Source organism: Puccinia triticina, chromosome 3A, assembly GCF_026914185.1.
Source record: "Puccinia triticina chromosome 3A, complete sequence".
NCBI classification, from domain to species: domain Eukaryota; kingdom Fungi; phylum Basidiomycota; class Pucciniomycetes; order Pucciniales; family Pucciniaceae; genus Puccinia; species Puccinia triticina.
The window spans coordinates 6551762-6572376 of NC_070560.1; the positions used below are offsets into that span (position 1 = coordinate 6551762).

Genomic DNA, 20615 nt, shown 5'->3' on the forward strand with positions numbered 1-20615 from the left:
TTGCCGATCCCATCCACCCATTGCTCCGCATACATCCTCAAACGCATTCACTCAACAACTCGTAGCTCGAACGTCAAAATCTCCTTTATATACGACTATGGATCCGGATCCGACAAAAACCAAAGAGATCAGATCACAAGAGTCAAAGCTATACTCCATTTGCAATCTCATCAATGAACTCGACCTTACCCCGAAACAGTTCCTCTCCGCCTTTTTGACCAGCAAAAATATGTCCATGGCCTTCCAACGACGATATTGGGGAACTAAAACAGGCTGGCCGTCTACACTATCGCTTCTTCATACGATGCGCGATGTTATTTACACTCATGACGGTGGCAAAGATCACTGGGAAAGTTTTATTCTTGAAGAGGTATGTTCAAATTATTTTGACAATTGTTGACTTCGCTTCTGACTCATTTGTTCCTTCCAAACAAATAGGCAACAAGGATTACAATCTCTCAGAGACCGCCGAGTGGCGCCTTCCCTCAGGGTGCATATCACAACACACGTACAGTATCGGAGGATTTATTCTCGTCGGAGGAAAAGGAAGATCAAGACAAAGCCCTGACAGAAATAGACATGCCTTTCCTCTTCAATCTGCTATTCAAGAAACTTGACAGTTGATCGGCCGCGGGGAACAATCACGATGATGAAAACAAAGATCCAGAGGATGGGAATGAGGAAGTCCCCAAACCAGACTTCGACGTGGCTGCTCTGGATCCAAACAACGATCTTGAGGCCGACTTACCTTTTAACCGCAACAAACGAGCATATGTGGTAAGTTATTTTGCATTCGACAACTCAATACCTGAAATTCGATCTGACCCAAATTTTTTATAACGGAAGGTCGCAAAGACAATATGTTTGATGGTCGCATTTGTCTTGAATCGCCGCATCAATGGTCCACAGCTTTGAAATTCCTTGACGTTTCTCGCGTGTGGAGTGACCGATCGAGTCAATGTATTCTTACAGTACATTGGCCTCAGTTCATCTCAAAAGACAGCTCATCTAGCGCTTAACTATCTCAGCAAGAAATCTCAGAAGAAAATCTCGAAAAAGATTTCGGCTTCGCTTGCGACAAATCTAGCTCCATTCCTATGCGTGGACAATCTCGACTTCAAACAGAAAATTCACGCAAAATCCATTGGCCACACGTCTCGTATGTTCCACGGAACTTGGGGTTATATCCATCACCCTAGCCGACAGCTCATCGACTCAGTCCCAAGTGCCGATCTCACTGTCCAAGCGTATCACCAAGCAATGTCAAAAGTTGCGACTTTCAATGTCCATCCGAGGATGCTACTTCCATCGATCCAGGAAGAAATCTCGTGGGAATCTGTTATAAAAAGTCAAATTGCTCAAGCGCTCCTTGAACATCTAGTTTCCCCATCTGATTTGCTTGTCTCAATCCCTACAAAACCTCCGCCTCTTGAGCCAATATCAAGTCAAAAGCCCGATATCACAATGCTGAAATTGATGATAGCATCCAACAACTCAGCCCAGGGAGCCGGCGAAGTCTTTGAAGCAATTACTGATCAGTCAAATATGTCACCAGCCAGCTTTTCGTCTTGGCTACAAGTTATTGATGGCGACCTTGGGACTTGTACAAATGTTTCGACCTTACGAAACCAACGCATACCAAGCGGGCACAGCGAGGAAAGCCTGGTCAACGTTCTCACGATCTTGGGAGGGGCCCATACAATGTGGAATATCAGCCAGGCAATCTATTCAAAACACATCGGCGATCCCTCTGATGCATGTGACTCGGGCTCATGGAGGTTCTTGGATAGTCTAGGTATTCCATCAAATAAGATGACCGACAAGAAAGATTATACCCTGATGATAAAGAACATCGAGAAGATCCATTGAGCTTCTTTAGTTTATTGTATCATGTATGTTCCCTTCATCCTTTCATTATCCTTCCATTCAACTCGAACTTACTAATATTGAAACCTTCCTTGAGGGTTGTTATGGGAACCGAGCACAACAACATTACAGAAGATCTCCTCAAACTCCCGAGTGCGAAGATCAAAGAAATTATAGATGAAACCTACGAACAATTCTTTTCGCCCGAGGCCAAAGAAGCGGCAAACTTGCACCCTTCTCCAAAGCTCTTGAATCTCATCCTGCGGCTAGGGGACTTTGCAACTATTGTTGAGGGGAATGCTGCAATGAAATCTGGTGATATTGGCCGGGTGATGAACTTTCATAACTTGCAGTGTAGCGTTTTGTGTTCCAGAATAAATTAAGGTAGGTACAACTTCCTTACTTTTGACGTCTTCTTTTTTTCCAAACATGGGTAGAATATCGTTGACTGATTTGAGAGAAGACTCCATTGGGTAGCGGAGGATTCGAATTTCGGGCCAAGTCAGTTCAGCGCGAACAAAATTGACACTTTCCTCTGGAATTTTAAGATTTTTGAGGATCTCGGTAACAGCTAGTGGACGACAGGTTGCCGAAAGGAAGAGAATTGGTGTGTTTTTGGTGGCTAGTAACGCACGCCCCAAGTCGCCATACGACGGCCGGAAGACTGCTTGATCTTGATGACGTTTGTGGGCAGAAGATTTTTTAGCTTCTCCGTTTTTGACCAAGCCCCAGCTGTATATCATGTGAGCTTCATCGACCACGAGCAAGGCAAGTCGATTTTGAAATCTTGGATCATTATAAACATTGGTGAACATTTTGTTGTTTAAGAAAATTTCAGGGCTCAAGTAAACAAAGTTGTATTTCCCTTGTCGAATCTCCGTTGCAACAGTTTTGTTGAAGGTGAGTTTTTTCAAATTTATCGCCGTGTATCCCTGGTCCATTTTCTCTTTGACTTGATTATCGCCAAGAGCATCGAGGGGATTCAAAACCAGGATGACCGGTTTCTTCGACTTAGCAAACAGGTGAATATACATTTCCAAAATGCGTGATTTCCCACACCCGGTCCCGGCCATAACAAATGTATGTTGTTGTTTGACCAGGCTCTTCACGGCCTCGACCTGAACCGTCTTGGGAGGCTCGTTTTCGGGGTAGCACGGCAAGCAGTCATTGATGATTGCTTCATGGAGGTCAGTGTCGGCCATTTCAAGCAAATGCTTTGTCAGGCTAATCTTCTTCAAAGCCTTCTTTGTTTGCTTTCACGTTCGTGGCGGCATCTTCGCAGTCAGAGAGGGCTGGATGAGAGGGTTGATTTGGTCTTTGTTGGATTGTTGTGAATCGAAGACGGCTTTGCCCGACTTCACGGAAGATAGAACAATTAATTATTGTTTTTTTTTTCTCTCTTAGCTGTCGATCTCCTTTGATCTGTTTCACTTTAATGAAATCAGTATGGCATTCTTTATTAATGGGCAGGGGTTCGAGCGAGCTTTTAATTGTCGTAAAAACAAAACTCTTAAAGCTTAATCGGACCAAATGATTGCCTTTATTTCAAAATTTTACAGGGTACATACAAAAATTGAGGAGAGAAAAGTGAGGAGGTAGAAAGCTAGCCAGGATGCCAGCGCTTCATGGAGGTAGGTTGGAATTTAGTGGAAACTGAGTGTTGATTTTAGAACTAAGATGCAAAAAAAACTACGGTTCCAAGTGAGATCCTGTCACGCGAGGCTCTGCTTGTTAGGCATAAGCCCCGCTTGCACCTACGGCTCCGCGGTGCTCGCGGGCTTTGTTAAGCTCGGGGCCAGTCTCACTGCAAACGCCTCTTGAATCCGGGTCACGAGATCTGCGATGGATGGAAAGCAGCATAATTGTCAGGCGATTTATTGCTACTAGAGCTGCATCAGTAGACGTGCGTGCTTCCATACCTTCTAACTGAGGGGATAGCATTTGGGAATCCATGATCCTGTATTGTCGTATTGGCTTTTTTTGCCGAAGAGGCGTCTGGGCAACACTACATAAGATCTACATATGACTACCCTGACAGCTACATACACAGCGGGTCGAACCCGATGCCCCGGGGGCGGCTTCTGGGGCGTCGCCGGGACCCTGCGGGCATGGAACGCCCTGAGGGCGCTTCGTAACTTGCTGCCCCCGAGGCGCACTTGAATCTCAGCAAAAAAAATCCCATGTTTCTGGAGTAATTTTCTTCTAATCATTGATTACACAAAAGATTTTCAGTTATCTGTAACCAAGTTACGAATAACTTTTACAAATAACTGAAAATCTTTTGTGTAATCAATGATTAGAAGATAAAAATGTGATATTTTTGGCACAAATTGAAGAGAATGGTGTTACAAAGCCCTGATCTGTAAATCTTGCTGATAACTTGAACCTTTGTGTGCAAAATTCAAATTTACAAACCAAAAATGTGGAATTTTGGATAATGTATCTGCCCACTGCTGCAAGTTCTATCCAGGCAGCAGGAGTGGCGATTGATTTGCAATGTGCTGAACATGTGTATGTGATGGCAAGTGGTAGCCACAATTGGGAGGAGTGACCTTGTGGTTGACCTGGCTTGTTTTGAGATTCTAGGAACCAAGTTGGAATCCACCAAATGAATTTCAAGCAATTGATCGGCTCTACCGTCTGGGACAACAAAATCAAGTATATGTCTACCGGTACTATGTAGAGGGGAGCCTTGAGATGAATATTTATCAAGTACAGAGATGCAAGACAGAATTGGTGTTGTAAGCAGTACTTCTTCAAGTTTCCTTGGGTCAGTTGTTGAACTACGAGCTAACATAATTTGATTTGAAGGCTCAGTGTACCAACAGGAGGAAATGAAGGATTTGAATGTGCTCAGCTGCTTATGAAAGATCTACTCAATGATCATGCTCATACTCACCAGAACCATAGCCCATCAACATAATGTAACCAGATCCGGCCATTGTACAGGCTCTTGTGTGTTGAGTAGCTCTTTTTGCGAGTTGGAGAGGTTGGATAAGTACTTGGGAGAATAGCAGTTGATTGTGTTGGTCATTGAGGGGAGTAGCACCCTCAATTACCGGTCTGTGTTGGTCATCAAGGGGTGCTACTCCCCTCAATGACCAATTGTGCTGGTCATCAGGGGAGTAGCACCCTTGATGACCGGTCTCTGTTGGTCATCAAGGGGAGTAGCACCCTTGATGACTGGTCTGTAATGGTCATCAAGGGGAGTAGCACCCTTGATGACCGGTCTGTAATGGTCATCAAGGGGTGCTACTCCCCTCAATGACCAATGTGTGCAGGTCTAACAAGTTGGTTGGGTGGGTGGGGGAGTAACTCCCCTTGATGGGGTGTGCTTCTTATGTACACCATGCCATTTGGTGTACATTAAATTTCACCCCAAAAATTGAAGCAGTCTGGGGGTTTTAACACCTGCACCCCAATGTTTTTGGGGTAAGCAGGTCTGCACACCAATAAATTGGGGCACTCCAGAAGTGCACCCCAGTAATATTGGGGTGCACATGTAGGTACACCAAAATGTTGGTGTACATGAAGTAAATTTTTGGGGTGCATTCAGACTGACCCTTTTTCTTGCCCATCCTCCAATTTCTTGAGGGATTTGGATCCATCAGCTTGACACAAAAAAAGAATGAAAAAGAAAGCTGAAAGCAGGCTCCTGCTCCCTGGGGATTTTCAACCCGTGAGAAACTCATTGATCAGGTACTCAGCCCCTCCAAAACATAGTTTCAGGGGCGGAAGTATGTGCACCAACATCCACTGTCAGCCTTAGAGTCATCACAGCTGACCTAAAGTCTGCCTTTTATCTACTTTTACATATGAATTGCTTTATACCTTTTCCATCTTAAGAGATATCTTTGTTTTGACTTCATATTCTGTTTCCTCATGCAATTTTAACCCTAGTTACAACTTACAGATTCTTTGTAACTCTACTCCTTCCCTGAGTTCTTGAGTTGTGGCGCGCATGCGCAGTTGTGACGTGTCAGCGCTACCAGGCGCGCCAAACCACATGTACATATGTAATTACATAAGCAAACTGTGAAAATTTTCGAAGTCAGGATCCCCCTTGCCTGAGGAGGATCTACAGACTTCAGACCACCCAGAACCACGCCGTAGATAACCCAGGATCACCCTACAAGAGGATACAACGCTCCCAGTACACCTACCGTCACAGGCACCTAGGTTATTGATAGTAAGTATACTCTTCCTTTGAACCTTGATTATCCAGAGTGATTCTCTGTGTCTCTTGATTGCTCCTCTTTCTTGCTTTCACTTCAACTCTGCTCAAGATCACAGGTTACTCTGTTAATCCTAGACTCAGTCTAAAAATCAGAGCAGATTAGTATTACTATTCTGTGTCCCCCCACCGTCTCCTTGGTGCGCGCGGAGTCTGTAGCCCCTGTTGGTCTGGCACAGCTGTCCTTATCACTTTTCCAGGTGATTCAAGTTGACTTTTGAGGATCCTCCTATAAGGAGTAGATAGACCCCCTCCAGATCATATATTTCTTTTTCCTTTTCTCTTTCTTTCTCTTTCTCTCTCTCTCACTGTTTGTAGTTCTTTTATCCCAAGAAATACAACCAGTGTCCCCTTTTTTTCTTGTGTCCTGTAGCCACTATAGAGGCTCAGGCTCACATCCACCCTGCCCATGGCCGGCACAGGCTGGTCCATACATACTCCCCCAATGACCAGCCAGTACACATGTTGAGTGTGAATCACAGTTCATTGAGGGGATTAAGCATTCCTCTTGATGACCAGAATGTTCCTGGTCATCAAGAGGAGGAAAAACACCTCTCAATGACCAGAACATCCTGGTCATTGAGAGGAGTAAGCACCACTCTTGATGACCGGAACAGTCACGTGCATTGAGAGGAGTAAACATAACTCTTGATGACCAAAGTACTGCTCATTGAGAGGATTAAACATAACTCTGGATGACTGGAACAGTCCTGGTCATTGAGAGGAGTAATAAAACCTCTCAATGGCTGGAACAAACATGATCATCAAGAGGAGAAACACTTCCTCAATTCCTGGAGCAAACTGTTTAACAAGAGGAGTGATGGACCGTTTGCTCTGGTCATCAAGGAGAATGTTTACTCCGAGAGGAGCAATTATTCCCTTGACAAATGGAACAGACCCGCCCATTGAGAGGAGGAACACTCTTGATGACCGGGTTCCAGTCATCAAGGGAAGTTTTCACTCCCCCCAGGTCATTGAGAGAAGAGTAAATACTCCTCTCAATGAACGGGTCAGTTCCAGTTGTTGAGATGAGGTTTATTCACTCTTCTCAATGACCCAGACTGTTCTGTTCATTGAGAGTGGGATGAATGGGACTATTCCAGTCATTAAGAGGTGTGTTTCCTCCTCTTGATGACCGGGACCATTTTGGTCAACAAGAGGAATTCTTAATCCCCTCAATGACCGTTGATTCACACTCCACATGCGTACTGGCCGGTCATTGGGGGAGTATGTATAATCCGCTCCGGGACCAGCCTGTGCCAGACTTGGCACAGTATGTATACTCCACTCTGGGACCAGCCTGTGCCGGCCATAGGCACGGTGGATGGTGGTGCACATACTTCTGCCCCTCAAACTATGTTTTCAAGGGGCTGACACTGGAAGAAAAACTCTAGAAACTGCTTGCAGTTAAGATTCAGCAAGCTTGAATCAAGCTTCAGCTCAAGCTGGAGTCAAGCACCCAAATTCCATGCTGGTGCACCTTCAGTGTGCACCTTGTTCAGCATCTCAATGCTCAATTACATGCTGTAGTGCTCATGCAGTAGGCTGAGCCAAATCTTCAACCTTTCAAATGAGCATCCCCCTGAGCACCCTTTTATTTGCTTTTAGAAAACACTCCATGTGCCATTGAATCCAGCCAGAATAACATAAAAAGGGTATGTACACATGAAAGGGATATGTACATATGAGAGGAATATGTACGCATGAAAGGGGAATGGGAAAAGGTGTATTAACACATAGAAGGGATATGTACACATGATGAAAGGGGTATGAATGCATGAAATGGGTTTGTATGCATGAAAGGGTTATGTGCAGTAAGGGGTATTTGCACATGAAAGGGATATGTAAACATCAAAGGGGTATGCAAACCTGAATGATGAAAGGGTTGAAAAGGATGTAAAAAACTCAAAGGGGACATGTAAACATGAAAGGGTCATGAAAGCATGATGAAAGGGGTATGTACACATTGTGAAAGGGAATAGACATGCACATGAAAGGGATACACGCACATGAAAGGGATACACACACATGAAAGGGATACACACACTTGAAAGGGGTCATTGAGACAGCCATCAAGAGCTATCTCAATGACTGGCTACCCCGGTCATCAAGAGCTATCTCAATGACTGGCTCACTGCTCATCAAGAGCTATCTTGATGACTGGCTCACCGCTCATCAAGAGCTATCTCAATGACTGGCTGTAGTCATTGAGAGCTATCTTGATGACTGGCTGTAGTCATTGAGAGCTATCTTGATGACTGGCTGTAGTAATCAGGAGCTCTCTCAATGACTGGCTACCCCGGTCATTGAGAGCTCTCAATGACCGGCTATGTTGGTCTAAGGGAGGTTTTTGAGCTATTGACAACCGGCTACACCGTTCATCAAGAGCTTTATTCATAAGCTAGTGTGATATGTGAGTCATCAATGACTGGCTGTATGGTCATGGAGCGCTGTAGCTCCCTTTGATGACTTGGTCATTGGGGGGTGCTTCTGGTGCGTATGTGTATTATAGCACACACAGGTGGGTGCAAGAGTCTTGCGGGTTGCTATGTGCAAAAGTTGAGTTGCCATCCCGGGTTTTTAGCAACCCGGTTTTACCTCCCCGGGTGGAGATGCTCTTACAAATCACAGGTTGGGCCTCCCAAAGATCAACAACATGTACACACCTGTTAGAATGATGTGAAAGGCCCATCTGAATTGGCATATCCCCCTAAAGAAGGCTGGTATCATCTTGAATTGAGCCAAAAAAAGGATGAAATTAGGGTGAAAATATGAGTCAAGTCAAGCGTGGAGGTGTGTAGTACCAGATTTCCGCTAGACATCCTGGCTTCTTAACACATATAAGCTTGTGAGTTGTTTTCCAATGTCTCCATCCACATGCATGTGAGCTGTTTTCCACTTCACCAATGTCACATTTGTGTATGCGCATACATTAGGGTTACATATCACCGGAGGGGCCTTTCACAGCTCCATTACAAGTACAAACTGGTCAAAAAGCCATTAAAGCCCCCAAAAGAGAAACGGGTTTACTTTGAGCACGGTGTAAGACTCAAAAGGTGTCTTGAGACCCTTTTGCTGAATGGCGAAAGGTATGGATGAGTTGCAAGCTCTGCCTTTCTGTATATCAGAAAACAAGACCACCAAGGTAAGCTTGGCAATTTATTTTGTGATAGGATATGTTCAAAGATGAGATATATAAGAGGATTGTTGTCAATGTCCGAGGTTGATGGGGTTACTGATGTATCTGATAGGTGACGGTGACTTGATGTCTTGAGTGGGGCTTGAACCTAGGTCCTTGGCCTGGGGGGTATATAAGTTCAGAAAGTGAGGCGTGATGAGGGTGAGAGGGAGCTAAGCTCAACCAGGAGTGGAACCGGGGACTGGTTACTGGTGAAAGGTGTGTGACTGAGCAATGATATGAATTTCAAATAAAGTGTGAAAGGTTTGTGAAACTGAGTGGTGATGTGAGCTGATAACTGTGATATGGATAGATAATATGAGTGATAAGTGAGTAGAGAATATAGACCGCCAGATGGCATGAGGGTGGGAACAACTGGCAGGCAGAGGCCTCCTTATATAGACAATGATGAGGGAATTTAGCTCCAAGGGAACAGCTTTGAGGGAATTTGGCTGGTGAGAAAGTACAACTGAGGGAATTTAGCTAGACTATCTACAATGCGTCCCTTTGATATGCAAACAGGATCATATATATTCATACAGGGATTTTCCAAGATCAAAGATATGCAAATGGAAAACAAACATATGCAAAGAGAAAATAGGAGGTGAGGAATGATAAAAGGAAGGAAGAAAATTAATTCATGTGCCGTATGCATTATGCCAAGTATGGTAGCCAAGGGTTGAGTCTGTGTGTGAACCCGCTCGGACTGGTGCGTGAAAGGGATGATTTGTGTATCTTCTGATCCGGTAGAGATATGGGAGTGGTTTCAGTGGGTGACTAGGGGTTATTTTGGTCCTAGATTCCATTTCTGATGTCCATTTGGCCGTATCTTGAGGCGTTTTGTGAGTACACATAAAAGTTTGAATTTTTCCTCCTACAAACACAGGAATAATGACCACAACGGAGGGAAACTTGTTGCGCACGGGAATTTCCGTTGACTTGATGTCACGTGACGTTGAGACCCCCTCTGTGCGCGCCACCAGCTCTCCTCAAAAAACTATCCGCACACGGGGGTGCCGTGCAGTGACAGGTGGCCGGGGTGAAGCACTCTGGCCATCCGGAGGAAACAATCCCCTTGATGACCGGCACAGACCGGTCATTGAGAGACTACATCCCTCTCGATTACCGGAATAGACGGGTCATCAGGAGGCTAAAATCATCTCAATGACCGGAATAGACCGGTCATTGGGAGGCTACATCCCTCTTGATGACCGGCATAGACCGGTCATCGGAGGCTACATCCCTCTTGATGACCGGCATAGACAAGTCATCGAGATGCTACATTGCTCTTGATGACCGGAATAAACCGGTCATCAGGAGGTTACATCCCTCCCAATGACCGGAGTAGACCGGTCACTGAGAGGATACATCTCTCTCAACAACTGACATTCCGGTCATCAAGAGAACACATCTCTCTCAATTACCGGCATTCCGGTCATCAAGAGAACACATCCCTCTCAATGACTGGCTGTGTCCCCTTGATGACTGGTACAGAGCGGTCATCAAGGGGGATGTGTCCTCTTGATGACCGGTCTATTCCGGTCATCAAGAGGGATGTGACCTCTTGATGACCGGTCTATCCCGGTCATCAAAGGGGATGTGTCCTCTTGATAACCGGTCTATTCCGGTCATCCATTGGGAGGGATGTAACCTTATGATGACCGGTCTATTCCAGTCATTGAGAGGGATGTAGCCTCTCGATGACCGGTCTATGCCGGTCATCAAGAGGGATATAGCCTCCTGATGACCGGTCTATTCCGGTCATTGAGAGGGATGTAGCCTCCTGATGACCGGTCTATTCCGGTCATCAAGAGGATTGTAGCCTCCCAATGACCGGTGTGTGAGGGATGTAGCCTCCCAATGACCAGTCTGTACCAGTCATAGAGGGGGATGTGTCCTCTCGATGACCAGAATGCCAGTCATCAAGAGAGATGTGATATACCCTCTTGATGACCGGTCTATGCCGGTCATCAAGGGGATTGTTTCCTCTGGATGGCCAGAGTGCTTCACCCCGGACACCTGTCACCGCACGGCACCCCCGTGTGCGGATAGTTTTTTGAGGGGAGCTGGTGGCGCGCATGGAGGGGGGCCCAACGTCACGTGATGTTGAGTCAACGGAAATTCCCGTGCGCAATGAGTTTCCCCCCGTGCGCGATGTAAACCCAAAGAGAAATTGATCAACAGAAATTCACCATAAATGATTAATAATTGGGTATTGAGTAACTATCATTTGATTACAGGTTGTAAGTTTTCTCTAGAAAATTAAATGGTTTTATACAAAATTGCACAAGGTCCTATGACAATTTGGCATCACTTCTGACAGACTTCCCATTCACTTCTGAAGAATTTATCATTCATTTCCTAATCCACATCTGACTCACATCTGACCCAGAACAACATAAAATTAGACTTTGGCACTCTCTGGAGAGTGTGTCAGAGTCTCCCCTACTATGCCTAGCGTAAGCATAGTGGCGCTAATAGCACCCCCTTTTTTTTGTAGTGTTAGCTTGATGCTACTTTACAGTAGAGGTCGCCAAGTGGACCCGGGTACCTGCAGTGATTTTCATGATATTCAGACACCCGTACCCATACACAGCACCCGCAGGCGGGTACTGGCGGTACTTTTTGCGGGTACCGCGGGTACTTGTGCTTTTTTTTATCCAACACCCCCATTCAATGACAGCTACAGACTGTTCATTGGGAGTGATGGTTCCTCTCAATGACTGGGACAGATCCCGGTAATCGAGGGGAATTGGCCCTCTCAATGACCGGGACCTGTCCCAGTCATCAAGAATGTTGTTTCCTCTTGATGAATGGGTTCTATCCCGGTCATTGAGAGGGTTGTTTCCTCTCAATGACCGGGTTCTGTCCCGGTCATTGAGAGGGATGATTCCCCTTGGTGACCTGGATCTCTCCCGGTCATCAAGAGGGCCAATTCCCCTTGATGACCAGGATCTGTCCCGGTCATTGAGAGGGCTGATTACGCTTGATGACCGGGATCTGTCCCAGTCATTGAGAGGGCTGATTCCTCCCAATGACCAGGATCTGTCCCAGTCATTGAGAATAACCCTCTTGATGACTAGGGTCTGTCCTGGTCATTGAGAGCAAGTACCCGACAACATGTGATGGGTACCCACCCGCGGATCCCGGGTACCTGTGCACAGGTCCACTTGGTGATCTCTACTTTACAGCACTTGTAGCGCCAAAAAAGGCCTAAAAACTGCTGTAGCGCAGCATAGCAGGTGTGCTTTTGAGCCCTGTGCACATAGAGCTAGTGCAGATCCGGTGGAATTGTGCTATTGCTACACTACAAGTTAGCTGAATTCAGCTACATTAGGCTACGGTTAGCATAGCTGGCCCACCATTGGTAGGAGTGTGCCAAAGCACAGTCAATGATTAGGAGTGTGCCAAAGCACAGTCAAATATTAGGACTGTGCCAAAGCAGGTGGACTGAGGCCCAGGGAGGGGGAAGGAGGCAGGGAAGGAGAGGAAGGTGTGGGCACATTGGTTTGAGAGCATGTTGATTGAGTACAAGGCTGTCTTGGGTACCAGTCTTGAACATGAGAAACACCAGAGGACAGCTGTGAGCTTAAGGAGGTTGTGATGGGAGCAACAGGAGAGACAACTGAGCTCCTAGTTAGGTGCAAGCAAGATGTGACCCAATGAGTGATGAAAAGAGAAGTGGAAATACAACAAAGTGATAGCCTAGGTACAAGATCTACACCACAGATTGAGTTTTTGGAATTGGCCCACGTCCGGTGGACGCTTTCGGCTGAAAACCGTCCAACGGATGCCTGGGGAGCATCCCGCAGATGTCAGGTGGGCTGAGCATCACATGGATGCTTTTTGGAAGCGTCCATGAGGGCGTTCAAATTGGGACCAAAGTTTTGTCAAATTATATCATGAACCCCCCTACATGTTGAGCCGGCAGGTAGAAAAATAAAAGGAATAAAGAAACTGGGAAACCAGTGGTGTTATCGATTTTTGGAGGCCCTGTATGATGGATACATCAATCAATATCGGTGGAAACAAGAGAAGAAGCAGACAACGGCAGAGTGAGCTCTCGAGCTCTTGCGGTGAGAGCGTGGGAGAAGATGTACTGCATAAGAAAGGTGGACTGAACTTATAAGTGAATCGTTTCCGAGTCGGAGAGAATTCACCAAGCTTGTGCCCGACCATTTGAGGAGTGATATTTACTGGGATATATTCTTTTCCATTATGGACTAGTAACTTCAGCCTATTCGTCCCCTCGCCCCCCAAAAAAACGAAACAAAAAACAGCGGATATGGAGTTGATCAGATCCTTTTCTTTTCGCGCGTTCTACTTCTCATCTGCTTGTGTCCTGGGGAAGTAGAGGTGATGGAACTTACCCCACGAAGTTCGGTAGGATCGTACATGCTCTTGCGGATGTCCGAATAGCAGTATTTGTCTGAAGAGCCTCGGCCAAGTTAGGAAAGGCAGTAAAATAAGGCCCTGTGTGTTCCCCCCGTTTCCATGTTGCACGTCCAAAAATTCGTTTACAGCATATCGATGACCCGAGAAGAATGAGTAATTGAATGTTTCGTTTTTTTGGAAAAGGCGCCCAGACAGAAAACAAATCCAGTCAAAAAGCGTCTCACGTGGGGGGTTGTTGAATGAGTCTGAGAGGAGGGAAAAGAGGGTGGGGAAGGAAGGAGGGAGACGTACCTTTCCAGGCTGATCGAGCGAGACTAACCAACGAGGCTCTCATCAGTTGTTGAACCGGGGGGACAAGGATGTGTTGGATTCGATTGGAAAGCGGCAGGCGCCCTGCCGAATGCAATGCCTCGGGGTTCGTGAAGCGGGTGTCGGGACTCGGTACAGATCGGTGTATCGGGCTATAGGAATGTGAAATATTAGCGGATATCCGGTCATGTCCGCAGGCTCAGTACCCGCCGGGACTGCTAACTTGCCTGCCGGATATCCCGCACGGGATATCTCCTTTAAGGGTTCATCCATCTTCAACCCTGTCCCCAGCCAGCTGCCACCCTGGCCGGACATCATCGCCATCTCCGGCGCTCTCAAGACCGACACACTCACACTCAAGTCCATCATGAGAAAATTCTTCAACCGCAAGAAGCTTTCACAAGACCCCGGCTCAGGCTCAGCCACTGGAACTTCGTCCTCTGTCCATCATACCAAACCGACTGATTACCACTCCACCCTCGCTGGCTCAGCAATTGACCAGGACCCCTCTGCTCTTGGTTCAGATTCGGCTAATCACTCTCAACACCGCGACTCATCCACTGCAAGCCTCATCTCCGCTCCTTCCACGCACGAACACGATACAACATACCCGACCGACAATCCCCTCGCTTCGCCTAACACGCGAGATAATCGAGACAAGCGTCAAGTCGCTTTCGTCAGCCCCGATATCACAAGCCGTGAGTCCTTTGATTCTCGTTGACGTACCCCCTTCTTTTTTCATCTCTCTCTCTCTCATCTCTCTGCGCGCAAAAGCGTCATCGCCGAAACTACCTCAAACGCGAGACTCCTCGTCATCGTTTCTACCCCAACCAGGGAGCTGAGATATACATAGCTCGATGCCCCAAGTGCGGGACACTTGTCTCTAAACACTCAGCTCAAGCTTCTCGCTTCGGAATCGATGTTCTTTTTGAGTTCATGACCCGCCAGTAGATAGATTCTTACATACTCTGGTTGTGTCGGAAACCTTGAAGAGTTGCTAAGTCTGACGTCCAACCTCTCAACCTTGCGTTTTACGTTGTGTTTATCAATCTACTCAAATTACACATACTCATCTTGAAAACCATCGTCACTCTGCGGAACGGTCAAATATAGCTGACTCGGAACTTTCTTCTCATGTCGGTGATCTCTCTACCTGTATGCTCTCCTTTCGATATGCCTTACATTACGCCAAAGTTGTGACCACCCGACCACCCACTCCACCAACACCCCAGCCATCTCACCCCTCCCTTCGATCTTCATCGGCAGCCGGTAACGCCCACGGCTCAACCCGCACCGTCATGAACTACGCCAACACCTCTTCCTTCCATCACCCCCCCGCTAGCGTCATGTCTCCCCATCGACCTGCTGCCGGCTCAACCGGATGGCGATCTGATGGCAGTGCTGGATCCCAATCTGGCAGTCAGCTCGGCCACTCCGCATCTCTCCCATCCCCCGACCTATCTCGTGACACATATGGCGACAGGATGACACCAACCCCCAATAATGGATATCGGCCCATGACACCACTGTCAACCGTCAGCTCAGGTTATCAGGTCCGGAGAAGCTCTGGTGGGGTCATCGGCCCTGCTGACACTTGGGGCGGCAACGTGATCGGTGGGCGACTGGGTGAAGACATATACCAGCCGATGACTTGGAGTGAAATGACCGATCTGGACTTGGTTGAAAACTTGAGCGGAAGAGAGCGAACACGTCAGGAAGTTCTGTGGGAAATCGTGGCGAGTGAGGAGCGTTATGTTTCTGAACTAGTAGTCAGTTATTTCATATAAACTTATCTCGGCTTTCTGCTCCTGAAATACAATCTGACTTCTCTCTGGTCTTTAGTCTCTCCGAAACAACTACATCACTCCCATACTATATCCTATGATCGCCCCGATTCTTCTCACCCCGCCAGCAACAAATACCCAATCGAATTTCTTCAAGAGCTACAGCAGTGTTTCCTCCAGCTCACCAACAACTTTGACTCCTCCCACCACTGCCTCTGACTTCCTGCCGATCGCTGCCCAATTTGTCCGAAGTTCCTCACGATGCTCTCGCAACACGTCTAATCATAGCCAAGATCATCTGCCCGACATGGAATCAGAAGATTCTCACTCATTCCCCGTCCAATCAGCTGCCCCTATCACATCCCCTGATCCAACTCGAACCCTGTCTCCATCTGAGAAAAACGGACCAAATCATAATCGTTTGTCTTTCAATACTCGGTTTGGAATTCGTTCCAAGAGAGCATCTCAACCCGACTTGGACCCCAACGTCCAGGCTCTTTCTAATTACAATCAATCAAGTTCTTCAGTCCCACACATGAATTTCAAGGGTGCTTCCACTCTACGTGGTATCAGGCATTATCTTCGACCGCCTAATCCACCCAACAAGCTTCATAAAGCTCATCAGGATACCATTCAACAGGCCCTAACGAATCACGCCAACTTTGAATACCTCTTGCCCGAGTCGTTGAGGATCATTTTCAATATCGTCAATGATGGGATGTTCAGGGGACACGAAGATTTGAGTGTCCAACTCAAAGAAAAGTATCTCGAACAGTTCCCGCTCGTCCGGGATTTGACATCAGTATGGGCCGAACAGGTTAGGGTTTATTCTTGGCCTTGTCCCTTCTTCAAAAGCCGTCCTAAACGGAGTGTTTATTTCACATATCTCTAGACTTGGATCATCGAGGCATATGCTGTCTATGTCCAGCATCTCGAACGCGCTCTACGGGATATTGAGGAAACTTTGGCGGTCGTGGGTCGCAAGAATTCCACCGCCCCGAAGGAGATGAAGCGTCTTGCTAGTATAATCATGGTCAGTCAACAATCAACCCTTTTGCACAACAGAAAAAAATCACTGACCCTTTTCGCTCTCAGCTTTTGGAAGAGAACGCAGCTGTCCAAGGCGAATGTGGGCTGGCGATTTGTTTGTCTAAACCGTTTCAACGACTACTCAAGTATCCCTTATTGTTCCAAAACCTGCTTTACCAGTCAGTGTTGAGACTTTTTTTCGAATAATCCTTTAGCTAGCTTACTTTTCACCTTTTTTCATCTTGGCAGCACCGATGCATCTACACACGAATATGAAAGCGCACAGGCCATGGCGATTTCGATAGATGGGATTGTGAGGAGCATTGAAGATGGCAAGATCAGCGAAGAAGAACGTACCAAAGCTCGAGATGTATGGTCCCGAATTGATGGTGTCAATGAGAAGGTAAAATAGCTCGTGTTCCGTGATGTTCGCAAAACTCTGGCTAACCCTGATTTTGACATCCGCGTAGGCGATCATGGTCCCCCAAAGCGATCGTCTGCTCATGTCTGAGGAATCAGTTTGGCAGCCTGTTCCTGGTAAAGAAAAGCGAACCCTGTCTGATGCGGCCGAAGGCAGTCGGGCAGTCTCGCCGATATCTTCCCGCAACGTTCTAAGTCCGTCTGGGAAAAAGGAAAAGTCCACTATCGATCGTCTGCGTATTCTCAAAGGACAAAAGTCATTCCGCAGGCTTTCCGACATGGTCGGTACTGAGAGCAAACAGCCCACCCTTGGCTCTAAGCGTGACATTTGGCTGGTTGTCTTTTCGGATGTTGTTCTACGATGTCAACGGGTAGGCGTCACTCGAATGTCCACAAGCTATCCATCTTGGCTGAAAGATAAACAGAAGGGCAAACGTCTGTTGCCTGGTCAAGAGAGGAACCTTTACAAATTCCTAAAAATCGAAAGATGGGAGAAGCATCCCTCTATTATTCTGAAAGAGGCTAACCAAGCTCACGCAGAGGACATGGCCAACAGTACTGCCAGCTCAACCGCCCAACAGACCAGCAACATTTCCGCCCAATCAGCTTCAAGTGCCAATGGGCCCCAACCTGAACGCGTGTCTCTGACTACCAATGGGACGGACGAGTACGAGCGTATCAGGCGTGAAAGTGCCATGAGGTAAGCATTCTGCACAAAAAAGCATCGGCAAATTGTCTTGACTAATGCAACATGGGTTTGTCTAGCTTTTCCTACGACCAGGACGACCCCAAGCCAATCATTGCACCCATCGCACCTCTGACGAAAGGGACGTTAAACAACAAGAATGTCACGAAGATCACTTCTAATGCTGGAACAGCGTCCAAGAAGTTCACCAGCAATCCTGCACCAGCGTCCCGGATAGTTTCGCCGACGACCCAATCGGTTATCGGCAAGCGGACGGCAGCGGTGACCAAGTTCTCCAACCGTGTCCCGGCTGGCCACCAGTTCCAAGGCGTCTCAGGAAGCATGTCCCCATGCGGATCGTCGTCGGCCCATCACCACCGATCCTCGGCGGGGGTCCATACTGGAGCGACGACCAACGCGACCACGTCGCCCGTTGCGCTACAGTACCGGTACGAGACCCCGACGACCAGCACGCTGGCAAAGAAAGCCCAGGCCAGTGCAGCCCGCGCCTTGTCCCCTGCCATCAGCTCAAGAGCTCCTCCGACAAGACGACGCGCCGGAAGCACATCCGGCTCGGCTAACAACCCGCCGAAAACCCTCGGCTCCACCCCTCGCACTAGGGCCGGGAGCATCGAGGCCCTCCGGCCGGCGACCCAGCTCCATCAGTCCGCCGCCACCGCTAAACGTAACACGCCCACCAATAGACCCGTCCAGCATCCCGAACGCGCCCCGCCTTCAGCCGTCGTCTCGAAAAAACCCTCCGAGGACTTCTCCGCTTTCAAGAGCTACTTCGATACTCCCTCTAACACCATGTCTTCACTCGCCATCGCCTTTCCCACGTGACCTCCCCCTCCCTCCCGCGCATTGGGTCGTTCCAATCTCTCTCTCTCTCCTTGTCCAGATTGTCTTCGCATGTACTTATTTATTCGCCCCCGCGGCCTCCTCTTTCTCTTACGTTTTTTGCGGCTATTCTGAAGGGTACGCTCCTCCTCTCACTCCTTTCTCCTTCCATATAACCCTTCCCCATCCATAATATCGCCTGGATACTACACCCTCTCTTTCCTTTGCTTTATACTCTTTTGTTTCGCAACACACTCTTTCAATATACATTGCACGCATATACACACATACATGTACTTGACTATTTATTACCATATGTTTCATCCTCTTCTTTGGTCTCGTCGTCGTGGGCGGCGGCAGCCAAGAAATAATCCGACTTTGGTCGAGGTTCAATATACACTCCTTTCCTGCTTTTTTCTTTGTCTCCTTGATGATGATGATCGGCCTCTTCCTCCCTACTTCCTTCCTGCCTACTTTTCTTGCCTTGTTTTAGATTGTATAGAAGATAAAATTGGGGCTGCACATCTTTCTGGCAATGTTTTTTTAAATGATACATGCATTGACACACATAGCTCTCCGGTGGCTGTGGATGCCCCCAGACTGTTGGACACCAGCTCCCACTTGGTGGGTTGCTTGCTGGAAGAGTTTTCTGTTTACCATCATCAAAAAAAAATACAGTGGATTTCCCTTTTTTACTTCAATAGTGTTCCTACTTCCAAGTACAAGACAAGTAATATGAACAAAATCTTGCTGACACTAAGTCCAACAGTGGGCTGCTATGCTAAACTATGCTAAATGGCTCCTGTGTGATAGTGTAGTGGCTTTTAGCTTTGGCCTCTGCAGCCATAATGTTAGCAGACTGTTAGCTGCACTACACCAACACGCTGCTATGTTATGCTGCTTCTAGTGGAAAAACCTGCTAAAAAGTGGCACAAGTTGCTTGGACTTTGACACACTCTGTTCCTAGTAGTGTGCCAAAGCACACTCTGTTCCTCAAGTGTAGTGTTGGCAATTGGGTAGGCTTAGGCTGGGTCAGTTTGACTGAAATTTTTGCCCAACCCAAGCCTGTTTATGTGTTGGGTTGCCCATGGGCTGCATGTGGACAGGCAATCCCCAGCCAAAAATGGAAATTGAATTCAAGAGGGGGGAGGTTTGTTTATGAATCTGGAGTAGGTTTTATAACACATCCCTAGAGTCAAAATACAATGGAATACAGGATTACTTTGACTCTTGAGGCTGCTTCCTTTGCCACTGGCTTCCTAGCCTTGGTCCAGTCTTGAGTATTAGGGATGGCAAAAGGGTACCCGGTACCCGTGGGGGGGTACCCACCTGCACTGACAGGTACCCGCAGACAGGTAGCAGGTGCGGGTGCAGGTGTTCAGCTTTTGAGGGAAACAAATGGCGGGTACCTGCCTTGTTTGGCCAGAGAGCCCCTCGCCAGGCAGGTACAGATCCCACCTCGCCGAGAGCCTCTCAGAGAGCAGGTATACATGCACCTGCCCGCCGAGGGGCTCTCGGTGGGTAGGTATATGTATCCCTGCTTGCCGAGAGCCTTGCCTGCTTGCCAAGAAGGATGACTCTTGGCGAGCAGGTATACAAACACCTGCCCGCCAAGCCTGCTCACCGAGAGCCCCTCGGCAGGCAGGTGCATGTATACCTGCTCGCCAAGAGAAATCCTTGGCAAACAGATCCCACCTTGCTGAGAGCCTCTTGGCAAGCAGGTATACATACACCTGCCCGCCAAGGGGCTCTCTGCGAGCAGGTATACTTGCACCTGCCCGCCAAGGGGCTCTTGGTGAGCAGGCTTGGCAGGCAGGTGTTTGTATACCTGCTTGAGGAGAGTTATCCTTCTTGGCGATCAGGCAAGGCTCTCGG

General features: G+C 47.6%; 3 protein-coding genes across 3 annotated transcripts; 1 reads left to right on the top strand and 2 right to left on the bottom strand.

The window, feature by feature from the left end:
* Positions 1–3122: 3122 nt before the first annotated feature.
* PtA15_3A702 (uncharacterized protein) lies at positions 3123–3819 on the bottom strand (the record flags this gene model as incomplete). The annotated part of the gene is made up of 3 exons (XM_053167697.1): positions 3123–3221; positions 3672–3703; positions 3786–3819. 3 exons carry the CDS (start codon positions 3817–3819, stop codon positions 3123–3125), a joined length of 165 nt encoding a protein of 54 aa, XP_053018888.1.
* A 9433-nt stretch (positions 3820–13252) lies between these two features.
* PtA15_3A703 (uncharacterized protein) lies at positions 13253–14007 on the bottom strand (the record flags this gene model as incomplete). Its single annotated transcript, XM_053167698.1, has 4 exons — positions 13253–13271; positions 13402–13515; positions 13649–13751; positions 13965–14007. The coding sequence occupies 4 exons, from the start codon at positions 14005–14007 to the stop codon at positions 13253–13255; spliced, it is 279 nt and encodes a 92-aa protein (XP_053018889.1).
* A 162-nt stretch (positions 14008–14169) lies between these two features.
* PtA15_3A704 (uncharacterized protein) lies at positions 14170–18743 on the top strand (the record flags this gene model as incomplete). The annotated part of the gene is made up of 8 exons (XM_053167699.1): positions 14170–14680; positions 15177–15751; positions 15825–16583; positions 16659–16799; positions 16862–16974; positions 17045–17198; positions 17266–17915; positions 17981–18743. The coding sequence occupies 8 exons, from the start codon at positions 14170–14172 to the stop codon at positions 18741–18743; spliced, it is 3666 nt and encodes a 1221-aa protein (XP_053018890.1).
* Between the last annotated feature and the right edge of the window lie 1872 nt (positions 18744–20615).